Here is a 21,804-nt window from a genome sequence, read left to right on the forward strand (position 1 = left end):
ATATAAAAATTATAATTAAACTTTATTTGGCGTACTACTTGTGCACAATGCACATTTCTTAATATTAAGTCTAAAATGTGTTTTAAAGTCACTCTTGATGAGGATTGTATGATCTTTGAATAATATCGGTCTTTAAATGCAAAATATTTAAAGTGTACCCGAAGTGTACTTGCAATAGTTTCACTTTAGCACAATCAAATACACTAAGCATATCTTTAATTGTACTTCAGCACTACTTCCGCACAATTAAAGTGCATTAAGTACAAAATTAGTTGTTCCAATTTAGCAGACTTTAAGTATACCAAGTATTTAGTATACTAAAAGTACAATTGCAGGGCATTTTATTAAGTATATAAATATGAAACTGTATTTGTAGTAAAAGGAATTTGTAAAAGTTAGCCACAGTTACACTGTAACACAGTTACAGTAAATGTGTATTTTGTCAGCTTATTTAGGTTAATAATATATATATATATATATTTATTGAGGGAAAATTCGTAGTTAACTGTGAGTAAGTGTTCTAAAGTGTTACCATACTTAACATTCTAAAATGACAAAATGTACTGCAGAGCATTTTACATCCAGTAGAGGGCGATATGGTGTAGCATAATGACTGTGGGCTATCCAGGCTACTAACAATATAGCTTATAATTGGCAAAGTGAAGGCTCAAGACAATGCAAGAAAGGATGACAGCCAGAATCACAAACGATCCAAGTCTGTTACAAGTATGGTAGAGGTAAAGTGATTATCTGGCAATATCTGTGAATATTCATATTAGACTCAACAGGACTATATGTAAATTCTAATGCCAGTAGCCGACTGTGGCCAGTAGCCTTTCCTGTAAAACCCGCCCTAAACACACCTTCACTGGACTACGCCACACAATACAAAGATCCACCAGCGAGAGGGAGATGAATGAAATAAATCGCTAAACAAATATATCAGAAGCTGTCGTTTAGTCTTTGTTTACAAACTTGGACACCACAATTGGACACTATTGACTGACCACGAACAGGAAATAGAACTTACTTGCGGCATTTTTGATTCGTTAATGCCTCGCGGTCTTGCTGGTTTTTTTTTTCTTTCTTTGAACAATTAAATTTTTTGCTAAAAGTGTGTTGTAACGCATGTGTTACTGAACATGTACCAAGTAAAATATTACTGAAAATTGATTAGTAATGCCTTACACTACTGGGTTACAGCAAAATGTAATCAGTTACTGTAATGCATTACTTTTGTAACGTGTTACTCCCAACACTGGACATGGGTACGTCTTCCAACATGGTTGTTTGAGAAATAAAAAGCCATTCACTGCATCAGTTAGGGTTAAAAGAATTGTTGCCAAACATACAACATGCCAGAAACATATTAATCACTGCAATAATGATGCAATCTTATAATCTTTTGTATTTGTTTATTTAAATACAGACAGTGACTTTTTTTTGGCCAGACAGTGTATTATGGTCTATATAGTGGTAGTACTGAATGCCTTGAGAGTGAGAATAGTTTGATTCTTGTTTTGACTTGTTTGAGACACAGCCCTTTCTGTAGCCAAGCAAATGTGTCTTCCACTGTATCACTATAAATTATACAGCACAACCTTTTCTGGTTTATTAATTTCTGTTGCAGATTACTGTCATACTACCCTAGTAAAAAAGTAATATAGTTAAAATACATTTATTTCATACTTGGTATAGTTCAAATCTATTAACATATAAAAATTATAGCTAAACTTCATTTGGAGTACTACTTGTGCACAATGCACATTTCTTAATATTAAGCCTAAAATGTGTTTTAATGTCACTATTGATGAGGATTGTATGATCTTTGAATAATATCGGTTGTTAAATGCAAGATATTTAAAGTGTACCTAAAGTATGCTTGCAATAGTTCCACTTTAGCACAATCAAAAATACTTAAGTATATATTTGGTTGGACTTCAGCATTATTTCCCTACAATTAAAGCGCATTAAGTACAAAATTAGTTGTTCCAATTTAGCAGTCTTTAAGTATACCAGTTTAGTATACCAATAGTACAATTGCAGGGTATTTTTATTAAGTACATAAATGCGTAATGTAATGTACAGTATGTATTTGTAGTATGCTTAGCATAAAATAAATGTATTTCAAACACATTTTAGTATATTTATTTTTCACTAGGGTAACCAGCTCTAGACAAAAACATGTTCAACAGAAGAACCTTAAGGAAGAGATACCTCCTGTAGAGGGGTTGACTCCTTCTTCAAGTGTAGATGACAGGTAGATGAAAGCAGCAGAGATGGAGGAATAAACAGGATCAAGGTTGATGTTAGTTACAGACAAGGTCAGGAGAGTAAGAAACACAAGAGCGAGGCCTTCTACAAGAGCAAGAACAGATCAGGATTAAACAGGATCAGATAGGAAACAAGTTTTTTTTGGAAGATTTCAGTTAGATGTAGATATGGAACATCAACTGTATGCAGACACTGTACACAACAACTTTTAGTCCAGGGAAGTAATAGCACAAACTTTATCTGGATATGTTGGACTAGTTGGAGAAGAATAAAATGCCCAAAAACTAGAGCAGGGGTCGGCAACTTGGCATGGGTGTAATCATTGGCATTTGAGAAACAGAGATAAAAAGGTATATTTAATTTGGATGGATTTCCTTGCACATGCATACTGATCTACATTTTAAGATAATGCTTTCTCGTTGCTACATAACCTGTACAGAAATAGCAGTTAAACACTAAGTGTGAGAATTAAACTGTGTTAACTAAAGAAAAATTGTAGTGCTCCAAATAGGAAAAAAGAAATCCTTTTACTGCAGGTGCATAGAGCCAAAGGAATACTAGAATACTAACAAGAAGGTAGCCACACACTGAATCCAATACAGACTGAAAAAGTCTAGCAATACATTTTTTTATTTCATAAATTGCATCATGCAAAAAGTGCAGAGTGCATGTGAGTTAAAAACAAGTAGACAAGTGCTCGTGTCCACTTGTTTTAACTGACATGCACTATGCACTTTTACACACCCGGAGCAGTGGGCAGCCATTTTTGCTACGGCGCCCGGGGAGCAGTTGGGGGTTCGGTGCCTTGCTCAAGGCTCCCACCTCAGTTGTGGTATTGAAGGTAGAATAGAGCGCTGTACATTCACTCCCCCCACCTACAATCCCTGCCGGTCCCGAGACTCGAACCTGTGACCTTTGGGTTACAAGACCGACTCTCTAAACATTAGGCCACGACTGCCACCAATAGTGTTGCCTTTTAGTGAATTTTACAGTTTTTAAGCTAAAATATATGTGCACGTTGTAGAAAAGCACATGCTTAATCACCATTATAATTATATAGGGGTCAATGGAATTTTTTTTCCCAGGGGTCTCGGGCCCCAAAAAGTTTGAGAACCCCTGGTTTAGTTGACTAATCTAGAGTTTTTCAAACATGCACTGGAAGCCCTCAGCATTGCACATGTTGTATGCCTCCCTTAAGCCAGGCATACACTATGCGACACTCGGGAAGTTGTGAGTCCTTGCAAACATTATAAGTCAGTTAATATGACAATTGTGTCAAAGCACAATTGTGTACATGGTTCGACTATACTGCATGCCAAGCTGGCGACAATTTTCAGAAGCTCAAGAGGTGAACCCAATATAAGTGGCACTGAGTGGCTATATACTTTAGAATCTTTCCACTGAATAACAGCCACCAAAACAAACAAACAGCTGTTCAGAGAACCTAACTGTCTGGTAAATGCACAAAGCACACAAGGCAGAGTGGCTGCAGGTGTGGCAGGGTGGGTGTATCCTCCCCAGCTGCTGACTCACTCAGGGTGAAAGCTGAGAGAGTTATATCAATGGCTCTGAACTGTTTTAAGAACACTCTAGGCACATACTATGGTCTGCTCTTGGTTTAAAGGGTTAGTTCATCCAAAAATTTAAATTAGCCCATAAATTACTCACCCTCAAGTCATCCTAGTCTACTAGTCTCGCACATCCCTACTTAAAGGGATAGTTCACCAAACAATTTAAATGAACTTTTAAAAAACATTTTGGGTTAACTATTCCTTTAATAACACGTGGCCTCCTGAAATATGTCTAAACACGCAAATGTTCACTATGATCTCAAGCAAAATGCTGATTTGAATTAAAAGGGAAATGTATAATGTAGATAAAACCATAGACACTGATGCTTTAAAATACCTCCTGCGTATTAAGGCCCAGATATGCTTCCTCCTTTAGCTGGGAAATGTTTAATGGAAGAAATTAATTATAGCATTGTTTAACTCTTTCCCCGCCAGCGTTTTTGAAAAATGTTGCCAGCCAACATTTTCATAGCCCCCAGAATAGTTTGTTGTATGAATATATGAACATGCAATACATCAAAATAAAGAACAGACCCTCTACTTTTAAACAAAAACATCTGTTTTTATTCTAGCTTCAAGCATTCAAACACTTGAATGTAGGTAGGTTTCATAAAAAAAGCAACATTTTGAGCAAATCGCATTTTTATCAAATACTACATCTGAATCATATTCAGTACAATGATCAAAGCAAATATGCAGTAGATCACTTTCATCAGCACCCCAAAGCTTGCACAGTCCTTTACCACTTCCTGGATCTACACAGAGTGCTGTAACATTAGGCAGTTTTCATTTATATGGGGTTTAGTGTTGATAATTGCATTACTTTTCATAGCATAGATAATTGCATATTCTTACATATGAGATCGCTCGTTTCTGCATCTTCTTCGTCTGTGTTTTTGATCTAGTGATTCTAGACTCATTCAGGAGATGCGTAATAGCGACCCTGAGTGTATAACATTGAGAACGCAGAAACCAGGAAAATTCCGTGTTTGGCAGGGAATCGTTATCTCATGAATAATGTAAAATTCAGTGTTTGGCGGGGAAAGAGTTAATGTGTTCTAAAAAAGTTAAGTAATTCAAAAGAGACAGCATTAGAGAGAGAAAACAGCAGATGTATGTCACAGTTGGTTGCAGGCAAGGATAATTCAAGCATGGGTCTAAGACAGGTGCTTCCCCATATCGTCAGCAAGCTATACACAACCTCGAGAGACCATCACGAAAGGGAACCCTGGGCTAGTTGACTAGTCTCGCACATCCCTACTTAAAGGGATAGTTCACCAAAACATGAAAATGAACTTTAATTTTTGGGTGAAGTACCCCTTTAATAACATTTGGCAGTGTTTTACAAACAAAATTTTTGTTCAGAAAAGTACAATTCCTCAAAAATAGACATGTTCACACCATGGGGCATCTGGAGCCTTGTACTTGGAATCCAAAACCATAATAACAACAACAACAACAATAATAATAATAATAATAATAATACAAATAATAATACTATATAGCTGAACATAGTGTGTCCCATAAAACTATAAAATAAAATAATTAATTATAGTAATAATAGTATTAGTATTTATAGTATTTATTTTGCATTTTTAAATAAAATAAACAGAATAATAAATAGAGTGTGAAGTGTGATAATACTATTATATTTTGAAGTAAAAATTGAGTATGAAATAAAAATACATTTTTATTGAATAATTATTTATAGTACAATTAAAAATTAAATGCTAATATTTACTTTTTTATTTTTATTATTATTATTATTATTTTTAAATCAGCAAGCTTTTATTTTGGTGGGTTTGTAAGTATATGAAATTGGCAGTGCATAGCCAAGATTTATGCTTTCAGTTTGATTGGAAATCTTACAGTACAGTACAGTATTACAGTTAGACGATCTAAATAGTTGATTGTGGATCACTTGTCAGCCATGTCGGTACACAAATTAGCGGTCTTAACTATTTACACAGCAATTTTTTTTTTTTGGTCGCGCATGCACACCACTTGTATGCACCCCCTGTATATATATAATACACACACATAATAATAATAAATGTACATATCTATATTTGTTACTGAAGGTTTATATTTATTTATTTATTGCAGGGAGGTAAAATAGGAGATGCAGTAGAATTTGTTAAATTTCTTCTGAATATGTGATTTCTCATGAAATAGTATCTTATTACCTTAATGTCCTTTTTTCTTGTAGGCGTCGTAACAGTCTCTTCACTGTTGCTATGCTCTTGATCCTGTTCCTGGTCTTGATCCAGACTGAGGTCGGCATCAGCTTCATCTCCAGAAAGAAACTGTGGCTGCTCACTCTCACTCTTCTGAGACAGACCATCATGAATTTCACCCAGTGTGGATACCGGTTGACAAAATTCTGTTTGACACACAATAGCAGAATGTTCAGGGCTTTACTTAGAACTGATACAGTCTATCCATGCAATGGAAAAAATGTTTTATTTGAGACAAGCAATGGTGTATACATTACAAAAAAATAAAAATAAAAATAAACCTTTCATTACAAAATAAACCCTATTTCTTCTGGGTTTCCAGTAAAAATATCAACAAAATATGATCAGTAAATAATTAAGCAACTTAAAGTCAACATAAAATTTAAATTGATCTTATTTGGTTTCTTAATATATATTACGCAATGTAGTAAATAAAATATACAATATATAATACATTATATTGTGTAATATTATATACTGTGCACAATTTTCTATCCTGACCTGTTACAGGGAAATCCAATTCAGGTTTCTAAGAGTCATCCTCAAAAGAACTGGGCACTGGTAAAATACTCACTACAATATAATGAATTATATTTTATATGTTGCTTTCAAAAAATGTAATTTAATCATAATACAAATATGTTTCTATATAAATATATAACACAAAGTTATTTCTGAATGGCCATGAAATGAGAAAGGTGCTCTTTGCAGCCACTAAACAATTGCCCTAAACCAATGCATTAAATCTAATCTTATATTCTTAATATACATTGTTATTGCAAATTATTTGATCTTACATTAGAAGTACAAATAGTATAATTCAGGAATATATACACAAAACGTTCTTAACTACTTAAAATGTTTATTATTTTCAAATGTTTTAGAGAACCACAGGCAAAGAAGATAGCAACCTTCAAAACTCCTTTCCACACATTGAAGTGCAAAAGTTCCACTTTAATGTGAGATGGTTTCAGTGGACAACTTAAACAGCCTTTTGAAAGGACAAATCTTTACATGCATATTTGCATTACATAAAATGGAACACATCCTCTTCTGCGTGTGACACAACGATGTATATAAATCTACCTATGAAGGTATACATTGAATGGATGGGTGATAGTTTAGCATTTCAGAATCATGCATTTAGCACAATGTCAAGGTTAATCTTGAAGTAGTTTGTAAAGTTAATAATACTTAAGTAAAAACCTCAAAGACAATGTTCAGGGGTTCAACTATGTTCAATGTTCAACTATGGCACAAGTTACGTCACTACCAAAAGAGTTCAACGGATTTTGCGACTATAGTTGGCTAATGATGCTTTTGAGAAACTCATCTCAGACTAGGGTTAAAAGGTGGCCCATATTGGACAGTGAGTACTTCTGAAAAAAAAAAGAGTTCTGAAGGAAGGATGTACAGCTTTGGGAATGCCCCTGTGTTCCCACGCTCTGAAACGTGTGTAATCCGTCCAAGGTAATCCCGGGTGACGTCACTGGCAGAGATGACGTAGCGACTAGGAAGTATAAAAGCACGTGCGGTGGAGACAACGGCAGCTTCTGTTGTTCAGTAAGTGCTCTGTGTGTCACGTCATATTTATTATTGTACGTCCTGTTGCAAACTTATAATGGCAAAGTCTGGCAAGAGTTCTGAGTCTGACAAGCAGTGTTTCAGGGTGTGTGTTCCTCCCTGCCCTCGTTTCATCACGGGTGGGGATACACACAGTTTGTCCGTTGCTTATTTGGGAGCGGAGCACGCTCTATTCATATAGACCGCATTCACATTGATAGCTGTCATACACACAGTAGCACATGCTGATGTGCGGTCATACAGATGGTAATCAAGCAGATAAAGCCACATTCCCCACAAAACACAAACAGATACATGAAAAATGTTGAAGAAGAAAAAAAAAATTATTTGTGCAAAAACGGTTTCTTCCGCCCCGGGAGGGGGCTCGGCACTTGTGTTGTCTTCCTCTGAGGAGGGGGATGACGCGAGTGCCGAACGAGACGAGTCTGTGGACTTGCCACCACAGTCTGTCTTGTTTGAGGAGCTGTTGGAGGTAGTGACTAGAGTGGTGGCCAAGTTAAATATCGATTGGCCAGCAGAAAAAGAGCAGCAGGAGCATCCTAAAAGCAAGCTTGACGAACGCTTCCTGCGATCAAAGTCACTGCCTCCACGGGGTCTGCCGTTTTTCCCAGATCTGCATACTGAGGTGTCTAGATTGTTGGATAAACCATACTCGGCCGGGCCTCTTCAGTCCAAATGTTTCACACTATTCAAATGTAGTAGGGCTGAATGAGCGTGGTTATGGAAGGATTCCCGGGTTGAGGATATGCTTGCGGGCTATCTTTCGCCTGGCGGTGCATCTTCCCTTAAGACGGTGTTACCCACCAAGCCACTTCGGGCTTCTTCGGCTTTGGTGGGTAAAGCGTACACGGCAGCGGGTCAGGCTGGAGCTTGCTTGCACACTATGGCTGTGTTGCAAGCATACCAGGCTGGCCTGCTAAAAGAGATGGATGTGGGAGAAGAGATTAAAAATGATGACATCACTGAATTGCGTAGAGCCACATATTTGTCGCTCCGGGCAACAAAGGAGACCGCCAGAGCAATTGGGCGGTCTATCGCAGCCCTAGTGGCCACAGAGAGACATCTGTTGCTGACCCTGTCTAATATTAACGATAAAGACAGGGTCTTTCTCCTTGACGCCCCGCTAGTGCCTTCTGGACTGTTCGGCGACGCTGTAAAAAAACGTCGCCGACAGATTCCAGGAGGCCAAGAAACAAGCCGCCGCATTTCAGCGATTTCTCCATCGCCGTTCTCATGGGGTTGATAGGCAGGATCAGCCCCAGCCGTGTACCAGCTTTTCACATCGAGAAGTCCAAAAACGGAGCTTTGCTACTCCCACTCCCCCTCAGAGAGAAAGGCACGAGGGTGGGCGGCGCTCCTGGTTGAAGTTATTCTAAGGAAATGATGGGTCTGAGGACCATCATTTTCAATAAGAAGACTTCGGCCAAGAGGTCCTGACGCCCATGGTCCAGGATTTCTGAGGGCAGGCCCCTCTGGGGAAGAGCGTTTCATACCTCATCACACGGTGCCCGTCTCTCCTCAATGCCCTCAGGAGATCATTCAGTTAACCCTGCCACCCCCGGTGCTTCAGGGCACAGCGGTCTCCAACGAGTATATCTCTCAGCTTCCGTCCGGAAACGCAGTGGTCCTGAGAGGCTCGCTACCTCCAAGGAGGTCTCTAGAACAGCTAGATTGGCCGTCCCCTGCCGGTCCTCCGCTTCAGGGGCATCGAGCTAGCAGTTCAAAGCACACCAGAGGCCAGTCTCGAGAGACTGGTTCCCTTAGTACATTATCTGGCAGCGTGGAAGCTTCTGTCAAATGTGTCTCAATGGGTCCTGCACACTGTAGAAAGAGGCTACAAAATTCAGTTCGGGTTGCGTCCGCCTCTATTCAACGGGGTGTTTCCCACTCTGGTGGACCCCGAGCAGGCTCCGGTAATGGAACAAGAAGTAGACACTCTCTTGACAAATATGGTATGGCAAGGTATGGCGAGAGCTTTTCTGTACCCCAGGCCGGGGTATGTCCGAAAGTTGCCTTCTGTTGTTCCACGGCCAGTCGTTCTACAGGCATTCTGTCCTCCTCCTTTTCGTGACCCTGACCTGGAAAAGCTTAATTGTGTGAGCACTGGACACATACGTCCACAGAGCTGCCCTGTGGAGAAAGTTGGACCAGTTATTTGTATGCTACGGTCCTTATAAGAAGGGTCTTCCTGCGAACAAGCAGACCCTCAGCAGGTGGATAGTGGATGCTATCACTACTTCATACGAGTCTTCTGGTCTCCCCTCGCCACTGGGTGTCAGGGCTCATTCCACTAGAGGTATGGTGGCCTCCAAGGCCTTCTCATCCAGTGTATCGATGCACGATATTTGCAATGCTGGGGGATGGTCCACCCCTCTGACCTTCATCAGGTTTTATAGCCTTGACCTTGATGCCACTCCTGTCTCCTCAGTTCTCTCAGCCTAGCTGTGCCGTTCCACACTAGGCAGGGATTTGTCAGTTTGGTGGCGTGGGCATACTCGTTCCCAAAGCGTTTCTCGACGCAGCGTAAGTTCCCGAAGGAGAACGTCTCAGGTTACATATGTAACCATGGTTCCCCGAGGGAACGAGACGCTGCGTCTCGTTGCCATACTTCCTGCATCCCTGCGAGCGCTTCCTTCACTCTCCAGAATCTGCCACTGTCTCCACCGCACGTGCTTTTATACTTCCTGGTCACTACGTCATCTCCGCCGGTGACATCACCCGGGATTCCCTCGGACGGATTACACACGTTTCAGTGCGTGGGAACACAGTGGTGTTCCCAAAGTGTTTCTCGACGCAGCGTCTCATTCCCTCGGGGAACCATGGTTACATACGTAACCTGGGACGTTCTTGTTGCTTAACGTTTCCATTCCATGCCAATTCGGGCCAGTCGGCACGTATATGGTTTCGTTTTCCACTGTAGAGCTAAGCACTGTAGTGCTAACAGAGCTCAGAATACAAATGCATTAAGTGAAGTAAAGTGAAGTGATGTGTGGCCAAGTATGGTGACCCATACTTGGAATTTGTGTTCTGCATTTAACCCATCCAAGTGCACACACACTGTGAACACACACCTGGAGCAGTGGGCAGCCATATTGCTAAGGCGTTCAGGGAGCAGTTGGGGGTTCGGTGCCTTGCTCAAGTGTCTAACCTCAGTCGTGGTATTGAGTGTGGAAGAGAGCAGTGGTTATTCACTCCCCCCACAGACAATTCCTGCGAGACCTGAGACACGAACCTGACTCTATCTGAATCTACTCAATTCATGTACACTTGAGATGTGATGTGACCAAACTCACAGTACAGGGCTTGACATTAACCCTTGTTCGGGACAAGGGGCAAGTGAAAGAGCATTTTATTTGCCCTACAAAACAAGTAGCCTGATTAAAACATCAATAACATAAAATATGAGGCAAGCACCAACATTTCGATGAGAATGATTCTGATTTTATTACATTCAGTGTAAATGGAAACTGATAATGAATAATGTATTGACAAGATTTGCGCAGCCTGCCTGTGTGTGAGAGAAACTCATGAAGAAATCTAAATAAATGAACGCAACAGCACACACAAAGAAACAAGCATGAACAATTGTGGCAAAAATTCAAAATGTTGAGTATTTATATTTATAAGATATAAGAAACACTACATGACCAAGAGTGCTGTTTTCCCAAATATCAGCGTGATTACAAATGTGACATTGATTTTATACAACATTTTAATAAGCAAACCGTTATTACTGAGTGACACAATATTGACTGTCGAAGATGGTTCCAAACAAAGACCACAGCAGAACAGCAGCGCAACCTCTGAGCAACCAACAGCGGTGCATTTTTAAACGAATCAGGTGAGTCAGTGAAACATTCATAAACACAGTGTTTTGCTTCATTCATAAAATTAATTGTAAGGATCCACCCATCGGCCCAAAAGCAAAGTCCAGTGGCCTAGTTGAAGTGAATACTAGGAATAGTATTCAGAATACTAGGCCTAGTGGCCTAGTATTCTGCGTGTTCGGTCTTTTACTTGTGCTTCTGCAAAGTTCACTTAATTTATCAAGATTAAGTTTAAATTTTAGTTTAGCTCCTTGTTTAATCTGACTCCAAATTAAAATGATCTTTCAATTTAGACTCTATTTCTAATGAAAAACTGATCACAAATTTCGGTTGTATATTAATTTAGATATTGGATTATTTTGAATATCCTATACTATCAAGTATTCGTTCGTCAGGGAACTGATGTTGCATTTGAATCTCGCGTGGCCTACACAGATTTCACGATCACAAATTTACCAATCTGATTTTCATCAGATGATGTAGGTTGACTAATACCTTTAAATCTGCCGCCTACTGCATGCTTTTAATAAAAAGTGTAGTTTACTTAGCCATTTCCCATACAACTTCCTAAATCAGTGATAGACAGAAATCAAAAGATCAACGATGAAGTGCCTACTGCTCCATTCATCCATGCGCTTTCAGTTTGTACTATCCTGGCCATAGATTTAAGGTAACATTAGCCTCCACATGATCTACTAGTCATAATGATTTCAGAAGAGTTCAGAATAAATAAAATATAAAATTTTATTTGTCAGGTAAAACACAGGGTTGCGCACATGGCTGGAGTTAGAAAAACATTTGCACAGACCCTGAGGAAGACACACCCCCTCCTCCGCAGAACAGAATTCTTCAAAGATGTTCAATCTTTCTCATAATATAAGTGACTGCTGTGAAAATGAGACCATTTTACCATTCACAATGATGAGACCTTTGCAATGATACCAAACATGAAGGCTAAAAACAACAGATTCACAAGACAAATAATATGTGGTATATAGATATTTGTAGTGAACTTTCGGTGAAGCCTGGTGGGGAAGAGGGAGAAAGAGGGAGAGAGGAGATGGGAGAAGGGGGTCGTAAATGAACAAGGAGATAAGTTTGGTCAGGGTGGGGTCATTTACGCTCTCCTTCTCCAGATTAGTTTTATTGTTTTGTTGCATGGCATCCGTTTTGTGCGAGTTCCCTATCAAAAGCTACTCTCGATGCTGCGTTTCAATAACGCTAATGAGAACATTCTTTGTTCGACCGGTTGTGAAGCATGTGTGTCAAACACGCCAAGAATTGGCATAAATAACCTTGGCAGGTGACGTCATTTAATTACGTGCACCTGGGGGTTACAAATAGACGTGAAATGGACACATCTTCAGGTTTCGTTTTGTGCGAGTTCCCTATCAAAAGCTACTCTCGATGCTGCGTTTCAATAACGCTAATGAGAACATTCTTTGTTCGACCGGTTGTGAAGCATGTGTGTCAAACACGCCAAGAATTGGCATAAATAACCTTGGCAGGTGACGTCATTTAATTACGTGCACCTGGGGGTTACAAATAGACGTGAAATGGACACATCTTCAGGTTTCTTTGTCTTCAGAGACCGCATTGTGTGTGTGTGTGTGTCACATTGCTGAAAGCAGTATCATTCAAAAGAAAGCATGTTGAAAGTGAAAGTGAAAGTTTAAACAACTTACTATTCTTGTCGAGTGAATCTGTAAGAGAGCGTGCCTCGCTCTTCATGGCCGATCTCTGAAGAGAACTCGCATGAGTATTGTTTGGAGTGTTTGGGAGAAAAGCATGCTGCTCTCACGTTCCAGGGCGGCAAATGTGAGCACCGCGGTTCACTTCCTATCCGCGTGCTTCGTATTAGGCTCGTTTTCTCTCACGAGGAACAAGCCGCTGCGCGCTCATTAAGATCGCGCTTTGATCTGGCTGAGGATTAAGAAGCGGGTGTTCCCCCCTCTCTCATGTTCTCGCCAGATCGGAAGTTTCTCGCGCCCGCCTCCGAAGTGTGCTTGGGCACTCCTTCGGATTGGGCAGAGGACGCTGCAGCTCTTGCTTCTGTTGAGATAGATGACAGGTTTCTGTCAGAAGGTCAGAGGGAGGGGCCACAGCGATGGTCTCTCCCCTTCTTTGCTGATCTCCATGATGAGATATCTTGTTCATTGAGTAAGCCATGTTCATCCCATGTCTTTGTGCCCTCTATGTCGACTATTTATTCGACTATCGTGGATTCAAAAGCACGGGGATACATTATGATGCCCTAGGCGAAAGAGACGCTAGCAGGCTATCTCTACCCTAGAGGAGCATCATCGCTCTTAAAAAAAAAAGGAGCCAACGCTCCTATCAAGCCATGTGGAGCAACATCTACACTTGGTGGGAAAGCGTTTCACGCAGTGGGTCAGACTGGTGCTGCCCTGCACATCATGGGGGTTCTGCAGGCATATCAGGCTGATCTTCTTAAAGATCTGAGAATCGGGAGGAAGCTTTCAACAAGTTTCTCCCTCACTGTGCTCAAGTGTCGGTGCTGTCGGCCACCCAGTCCTGACCCGGTTCAGCTCCTCTGCAAGAGGCTCAAAGAGAGAGTGTAGTGAGTCGTGCGCCCCTCATAAAAACTGAGGAACAGCTCATAGCACTTAACAGCCAGAGATGAAGCCGGACCTAAGAACGGTCATTATGACCAAAGAGAGGTCCTGAGGTTGTGCACAGGACAAAGGGTGTGTCCCCTCGGGGAGGGCCACGGAAAATTCCAACAAAAGAGTAGGGGCTTCTTCCTGGCACCCTTAGGGGATCGCTGTACAACCTGTGAAATGTCACATGTTTGGTGGTGCCTGCCCGTGTATCAGGACACCAAACATTTAACATTCCCCCCCCCCCACCAAAACGAAGTGTCACAATTAGTGTCCCTTTCAAAGAAGTTGGCAGTGTGGAAGCTACTGCCAAATAATCTCTTCTTGGGTCGTAAAGACTGTACAGTAGAAAGGGCTACAGGATACGGTTTGTGTATCGTCCTCCGCGTTTCAACGACGTGGTCTCCACTACTGTGAAACCGAAACAAGCATATTTGTTGACACAGGAATTGCAAATTCTGCTGGACAAGGAGGTCATAGAACATCTTCCCTTCCCAGACAGAGAGTCAGGCTGCTACAGCCAATATTTTCTGGTTCCCAGAAATGATGGGGGGTTGCGTCCAATTTTATATCCTCGCGGACTGAACCGCTTCCTAAATGCTGACAATCAATGATTGTTCTTTCAGATCCAATCAGATCCAAACCTATAAGTACTTCTCTGCAGCCATCTACTAGTGGTAATTTAATGTATTTTTTATTTTTAAATAAGTCTTTGCTTTCCTACATTATGAAGCTTTTGATAAACGTTTAATAAATGGGGGCAACCTATTAAGGATAATAATAAATAATAATAATTCCTTACATTTATATAGCGTTTTTCTTGGCACTCAAAGCGCTTTACATAGAAGGGGGGAATCTCCTTAACCACTACCAGTGTGCAGCATCCACCTGGATGATGCGACGGCAGCCATATTGTGCCAGAATGCCCACCACACACCAGCTTATTGGTGGAGAGGAGACAGAGTGATGAAGCCAATCAGCAGGATGAACAAATAATGTCATCACATTAAAAATAACTTTCAAATTCGGTAATACTTAAAGCTTTGAAGCGCTAGGAAAAGTTGTGTGAAGCATTTAAAAACACTCGAAAACATTAGACCATTTCTGCCACAAATTGTTCCTGTCGTCACGGGACGCCTCTAAGCCCAAAATCTGCAGCAATTAGCTCTTGCGAAAATTGCGGAGTTTGCTTGATTTTGCAAAATGTTTACACAGTACAAACGTACTGAGAGATAAGATCTTAAGCATGTGGCAATACAGATATTTTCTGTACTGCCCCTTTGTTGACTTTCATTTTCTCTGTCACCGCCTTCCAAATAAAATATATTAGGATTGGAGGCAAGGACCAATTAAGAGGAGGAGTCCATGTATATAGGGCAAGGTTTAGAGACTGGAGGGAAGTTCGACTGACCAGAACCTTTGGTTGCGTTCCAGTTCACTTTTAGACACGCATTCGCGAACTTCCCTAAGCACTTACCCTCGGGGGAATCCCCACCGCCATTTTGAAGTGCGTTCCACTTCATCAAGTGGACGAGGGAAGTTTACAAGGACATACCCTCGACCCCTCGATTTTGACCGAGGGAGATAGTCTGCTTCATATGCACACTTCAGGCCGCTCTGTAGACCACAATGCAACACGACTATGACGTCATCACAGATCGCTTTTAATTTATCTCCACCCCAAACAGCTCTATAATATATAATTTTTTTTTTTTTTACATTTATAACAGCCCAAGCATATCTATATACATATAGAATGCTGCACCAAACAAATTCGTAAGGGGAAACGTAAACAATAAACCAACTCCAATTCACCCCATTCCAAGGGTTCCACCAGAAGTGGGCACTCATGCAACGTAATCAATGACATACATCAGAGTAAACAAGACGGAGGGAAGTTAGCGAGTGAAGGGCATAAAAAAAGTGAACTTGAACGCAGCCTTTGTGTCACATTCCCTTTTGGAGGCAGTCCTTGTGGGTGCACTTTGCATTTCTCTTGGCCGGTGAATGCCTCTTTGTCGATTCTGGGATTGAACTGGAGTTTCGCACCATACTCCCAAAATCAGTGACTTGGAGCTGTAAAAAAGGAAGAAGCTAAGACAGGCTGACCCTGCCAATGTTTCCGAGTCATTCTTTGCCACCTGTGCTGCCAGTTTGGTCAGTGTTCGCTCTAATCACAGTCACACATACACTCATTACACTCATTTCTGCAAATTTAAAAAGTGCTGTTTTGCTTAGTTTGTTTTTGTTTGTTTATTTATTTTTTTTAAAAGTGGAACTGTGGTGCTTAGTGATCTGAAAACTTGTCTGTACTATATTACCTCATTAAAAATGAAGAAAGTTGCATACAACTTTTCCTGTAGTGTTGCCTTTGTTCAAACGTTATCTCTTTTGTATGTAGCGGATGGTTTTGTTTGTCTGTTGTGCTATCCGGGATGAATGAATTAATATAAAAATGTTGTGGTAGGTATACAGTGGGTACGGAAAGTATTCAGACCCCCTTAAATTTTTCCTGGCGCCCGAATATCAGTAACTGATTTGGAGAGTACCCCAGAACGTAATCAACGTAATCAGCATTTTTTACGTTCAGCATGCGCTCATTACGTTGATTACATTCTGGGGTACTCTACAAAATGACAGAAGAGGTAACTCGGGGAGAAGAATTGCTGAATAAATTATGTTATCGTTGTTTTCTTTGCGCACAAAAAGTATTCTCGTAGCATCGTAAAATTACGGTTGAACCACTGATGTCACATGGACTATTTTACCGATGTCCTTGCTTCGTTCCTGTGCGTTGATCGTGGTAATATCCTTGCTGTCTATGGAGGGTCAGAGAGTTCTCAGATTCCATCAAAAATATCTTAATTTGTGTTCCGAAGATGAACGAAGGTCTTACAGGTTTGGAACGACATGAGGGTGAGTAATTAATGACAGAATTTTCATTTTTGGGTGAACTATCCCTTTAAGGGTATTGAAATTAGATAATGCGTCCATCTGTTTGTCTGTGTCCCCTCACAGAACTTCAAATATACTGATCTGGTTCAATTATTAGGCAAAGAAGATGATCAGACTTTGGTCTTTCTGTGATCATCTGAAACCAGACCAAGATCTTGATGCTGAAATTTGGTTTCACTTTCTTGAACATTGCAAGACTGGGACGAGGGTCTGCAGTCACCTTGCTGCTCTTGTTTGTAATTGAATTTACATGGATGCATTATTGACAATGTGTTATGAAAAAAAAGTGTTTAATTGAGACTGATCATCCTATCCTGGTCATTAACAGCAACAATAGTAATAATAACAATACTAACTAAAATTGTAACTGATGCTCATATGCCACTAAATGATATAGGCATATCTTTAAAATGTTTAAATTTTACACAGACAATCTTTAAAAACAGAGTGAAACCTAATCTATGTCATCCCTGTTACCCACATGTCAAAACCTGTTACTCTAAAAAGTAACAGGTTGACAGTAACAAATTTGCTAATTGCTAGCTAATAGTCATGTTCACAAAAGCACATGTTGTACACTTTGAAAGGGTGTTACTTGTAGATATTGATTATATTGAAAGTAATAAATAACTTTTTAAATATACATTTTAAAAATGGTAACAGTATTGACACCGCATGATGGCCCCCCTCAGTAAAGTCTCATAAATAATCAGAAATAGAATATTATAGAGGAGTGAGAGAAACATGCTTGTGTTTTAAATGTAGAATCCTGGCTGAGAGATGATGTAACCTCCTAGAAGTGATGTTACTTGAATTGGGTTTTTTGATGAGGGTAACAGGATTGACATGAAATCAGGGGACACCAGTAAAATGAGACTGTATTTAGAACAATATGCAAATGTAATTTTTATGTCATTTTCCCTTCATTTTGCAAATTAAAAGTCCTGCTGAAAAATAAAAATCATAATGAGGGACCTTTATCAGCATAAATGCTATTTAAATTATTTAAAATAATATTTAATTGACTTTTTTTATTTAATATTGATGAAAGAATACATAGTAGTGCTATGTTTTTTAAATCGCAAATGTATTTGTTATATTAATTATATGTTTGATCATTTCTAAGGGACGCAAAAGGCACCGATTTCGTGGCATGACCCATAAACAGAACTACATATTTCACAATCATGTATTATGAACATCACTAGGTTATGTAAGTAACCCTATTTCCCAGAGGGAAAGAGATGCTGGGTCAAAACGCTTTGGGAATGCGTCTGCATGACCACGCTCTGAATCACGTGTGAAATCAGTCCAATAGAATGGCGAGACGTCACGGGCGACATAATGACCAGGAAGCATGAAAGCATGTGCGGTGGATACAGCGACAGCTTCTGAATTGAGAAGGAAGCACTCACATGGATGCAAGAAGTATGGCACAAGACTCAGCGTCTCATTCTCTTGGGGAACTAGGGTTACATACGTAACCTAGTGACGTTCCCCTACAGGAACTCACGCTGCATCGAAACGGTTTGGGAATGATATACCCATGCCACCATAATTACGAATCCCTGCCTAGTTTGGAGGAGCACAGCTAGGACGAGAGAACAGATGCACCAGGAGTGGCATCCAGTCAAGGTTATAGAACCTGACGAACGTAAGCGGAGTGGACCATTCCGCAGCGTTGCAAATGCCGTATAAGGAAACACCGGAAAGAAAGTCCTTGGAGGCTGCCATACTTCTAGTACAGTGAGCCCTGACCCCCAATGGAGAGTGGAGATCAGATGACTCATAGGCTATTGAAATAGCATCCACTATCCACCTGCTTAGGGTCTGCTTGGTCACAGGGAGACCTTTCTTAGGAGGACCATAGCAGACAAATATGAATGAATGAATGATGAATGAATGATGCATTTATATAGCGCTTTATTGTGTATTTTTGTACACCCAAAGTGCTTTACAAACATGTGGGGGGGGTCTCTCCTCAACCACCACCAGTGTGCAGCATCCACTTGGATGATGCGACGGCAGCCACAGGACAACGGCGCCAGTGCGCTCACCACACACCAGCTACAGGTGGAGAGGAGAGAGAGTCATAGAGCCAATCAAGTGGTTGGGGATTATTAGGAGGCCATGATTAACAAAGGCCAGGGGGGCAGTTTTGGCAAGGGGTTACACCCCTACTCTTTACGAGAAGTGCCATGGGATTTTTAATGACCACAGAGAGTCAGGACCTCTGTTTAACGTCTCATCCGAAAGACGGTGCTTTTTGACAGTATAGTGTCCCCGTCACTATACTGGGGCGTTAGGACTCACACAGACCACAGGGTGAGCACCCCATGCTGGCCTCACTAACACCTCTCTCTTCCAACAGCAACCTAGTTTTCCCAGGAGGTCTCCCATCCAGGTACTGACCAGGCTCAACCCTGCTTAGCTTCAGTGGGCAACCAGTCTTGGGCTGCAGGGTGATATGGCTGTAATATCTGATATCTGATCTGACTTTCTCCACAGGGCAGCTCTGTGGATGTACATGTCTAATGCTTGCACAGGACACATATAATTAAGCTTCTCCTTGTCGGGGTCCCGAGAGAGAGGAGGACAGAAAGCCCAGAACCAGGGAGGGCACCTTAGGAACATACCCAGGCCTAGGGTATAGGAAAGCTCTGGCCATACCAGGCGCAAACTCAAGACAGGAAGGAGCAATGGAAAGGGCCTGAAGGTCGCTGGCTCTCTTCAGGCAAGAGATGGCCAAAAGCAGTACAGTCTTGACTGTAAGGTACTTCTCCAAAACCTCCTTCAAAAGGAGGTTTACAGAGAGCCTCCAGAACCACGGCCAAATCCCATGGCTGGAGTCTAGAGCATGCCGGAGGCCTCAGCCTAAAGGCACCATGGAGGAAATGCGTAAGAAGCGGGTTTCTCCCCAATGACTGACCACCAAGAGGTGCGTGGTAAACAGCTAAGGCCGCCACATATACCTTCAAGGTGGAGGGGTATAACCTTGTGGAGAACCGTTCCTGGGTCCAGTTGACGTTTGCTGCACCAAGAATTGCAAAGATCCCACTTTGATGCATATGATTTCCTCGTGGATGGAGCTCTGGACTGGAGTATGGTCTCAATGTATGTATCTGTAGTATGAGTATGATCTGTTTCCACAACTCCGGGCGGGGCTAAAAGATGGAGCCCCCCGCCTGAGAGAGGAGATCCCTCCTGACTGGAATCCCCCACGTAGAGACATTGAGAAGGGCCACCAGGTCTGAGAACAATGCACGGCCCGGCCAGAACAGGGCTACTAGTAGCAGACGAACCCCGTCCAGGCGCACTCTGTCTAGAACTCCCAGGAGCAGAGCAATCCGGGGAAATGCGTACAGACACAGCTTCAGCCACATCTGTACCATAGCATCCGAGAGGAGCTGGATGTGTGAGGGAGAACCAGAAGGAACAATGTGAGGTCTCTCGAGAAACAAACAAGTCCACTTGTGCCTTGTCGAACACCCTTCATATCTGCTCCACCACCTCGGGTGGAGCCTCCATCCCCCCGAGCTTCAGATCCTGTCTCAACAGGATGTCTGCTCCCTGATTGAGGTGCCCAGTGATGTGGACTGCTCTCAAAGACTGCTCCCCAGCCCATGAGGGAGGCATCTGTCATTAGCATAAAGTGATGACATGGAGTCCCCAGCACTGGGCCTTGCGACAGGAACCATGGTTTCCTCCACATGTCTAAGGCACGTAAGCATCGCTGCATGGCCTTGATCATGTGAAGCGGGTTTCCCCTCGGGCTACCACTGCAAAGGCCTCATGTACAGCAGGCCAAAAGGTATCACGTTGGACGCAGCGGCCATCAGACTCTCTGAAACTGTTTGACAGTTGGTCTCTTAGGGTGTTTTCACACGCGTGATTTTTGGCCCATATGTGAACACTCCAAACGATCTCAGACCCCTCAGTAGCGAACCGAACCGAGACCATCTCGGGAGGTGGTCTTAGTACGGTTCGCTTTCGGCTAAAGGTACGGTTCGCTAAAAACGTGCATTGTGAACACAAATCGGCCCGTACATAAACACAGTTGGTTTTGTCTCAATCGAATGTAAACATCTACGAAAGAAATCGCATGTGTATCAACTGATCTGTGCAGTATGTAGTTCTAGAACAGCAGCCTAATATGAGAATCAGTAGAATCTATTATTCATACGATTAATGATATGCTTTTTCATTTTCCTAATATGACAGTAGAATCTATTATTCATACGATTAATGATATGCTTTTTCATTTTTTTTCATTTGATTAGTACATTTCTTACTTTAATGCTGCATTTAAGGATACCTGTACTGCACCTGAAAAATTTAAAACTGCAGTCAGTAACTTTTTTTGGTTAAAAATGATCCGAAATCAATATTTGAGCGAGTACATGACCAGCCAATGTTCAAAACTATCGCCTTACTTTAGTCCGATTCCCAATGGTAAGCTTATAATAATGTTTTCTAATTTGAGTGGTACAGGTAGGTTTCGTGGGAAATTCGAGCATGGCACGTCACGACTGTAAACATAAAGAAGTTGTCCCGGCTATTAGGCTATATCGCATGTGTGGATCCTGCAGGTGGCGCATCGTTTATAGCCTTTTCTCACAGCAGCTAGAATAATTCATTTTATCATTTTGATGGCGCATTGTAATCCAGAAAGGATTATGTGTTTATGAAACACGTGAATGAAATAAAATTTTATTCCAGTTTTAAATGTGCATCT

The 21,804-nt window shown here is 41.3% G+C and overlaps 1 protein-coding gene across 6 annotated transcripts in view; it reads right to left on the bottom strand.

Moving 5' to 3' along the window:
• The window catches only part of LOC107745321 (band 4.1-like protein 1), a 349,703-nt gene that overhangs the window by 61,072 nt on the left and 266,827 nt on the right, over positions 1-21,804 (bottom strand). For all 6 annotated transcript variants that reach the window (XM_016559185.1, XM_016559184.1, XM_016559183.1 and 3 more), the window contains one exon: positions 6,032-6,228. In XM_016559185.1, coding sequence (XP_016414671.1) covers positions 6,032-6,228 — 197 coding nt within the window. The remainder of the gene's footprint in view (positions 1-6,031; positions 6,229-21,804) is intronic.

The sequence above is a fragment of the Sinocyclocheilus rhinocerous genome, unplaced genomic scaffold, assembly GCF_001515625.1.
Source record: "Sinocyclocheilus rhinocerous isolate Xijiao unplaced genomic scaffold, SAMN03320098_v1.1 scaffold1730, whole genome shotgun sequence".
Classification (NCBI taxonomy): domain Eukaryota; kingdom Metazoa; phylum Chordata; class Actinopteri; order Cypriniformes; family Cyprinidae; genus Sinocyclocheilus; species Sinocyclocheilus rhinocerous.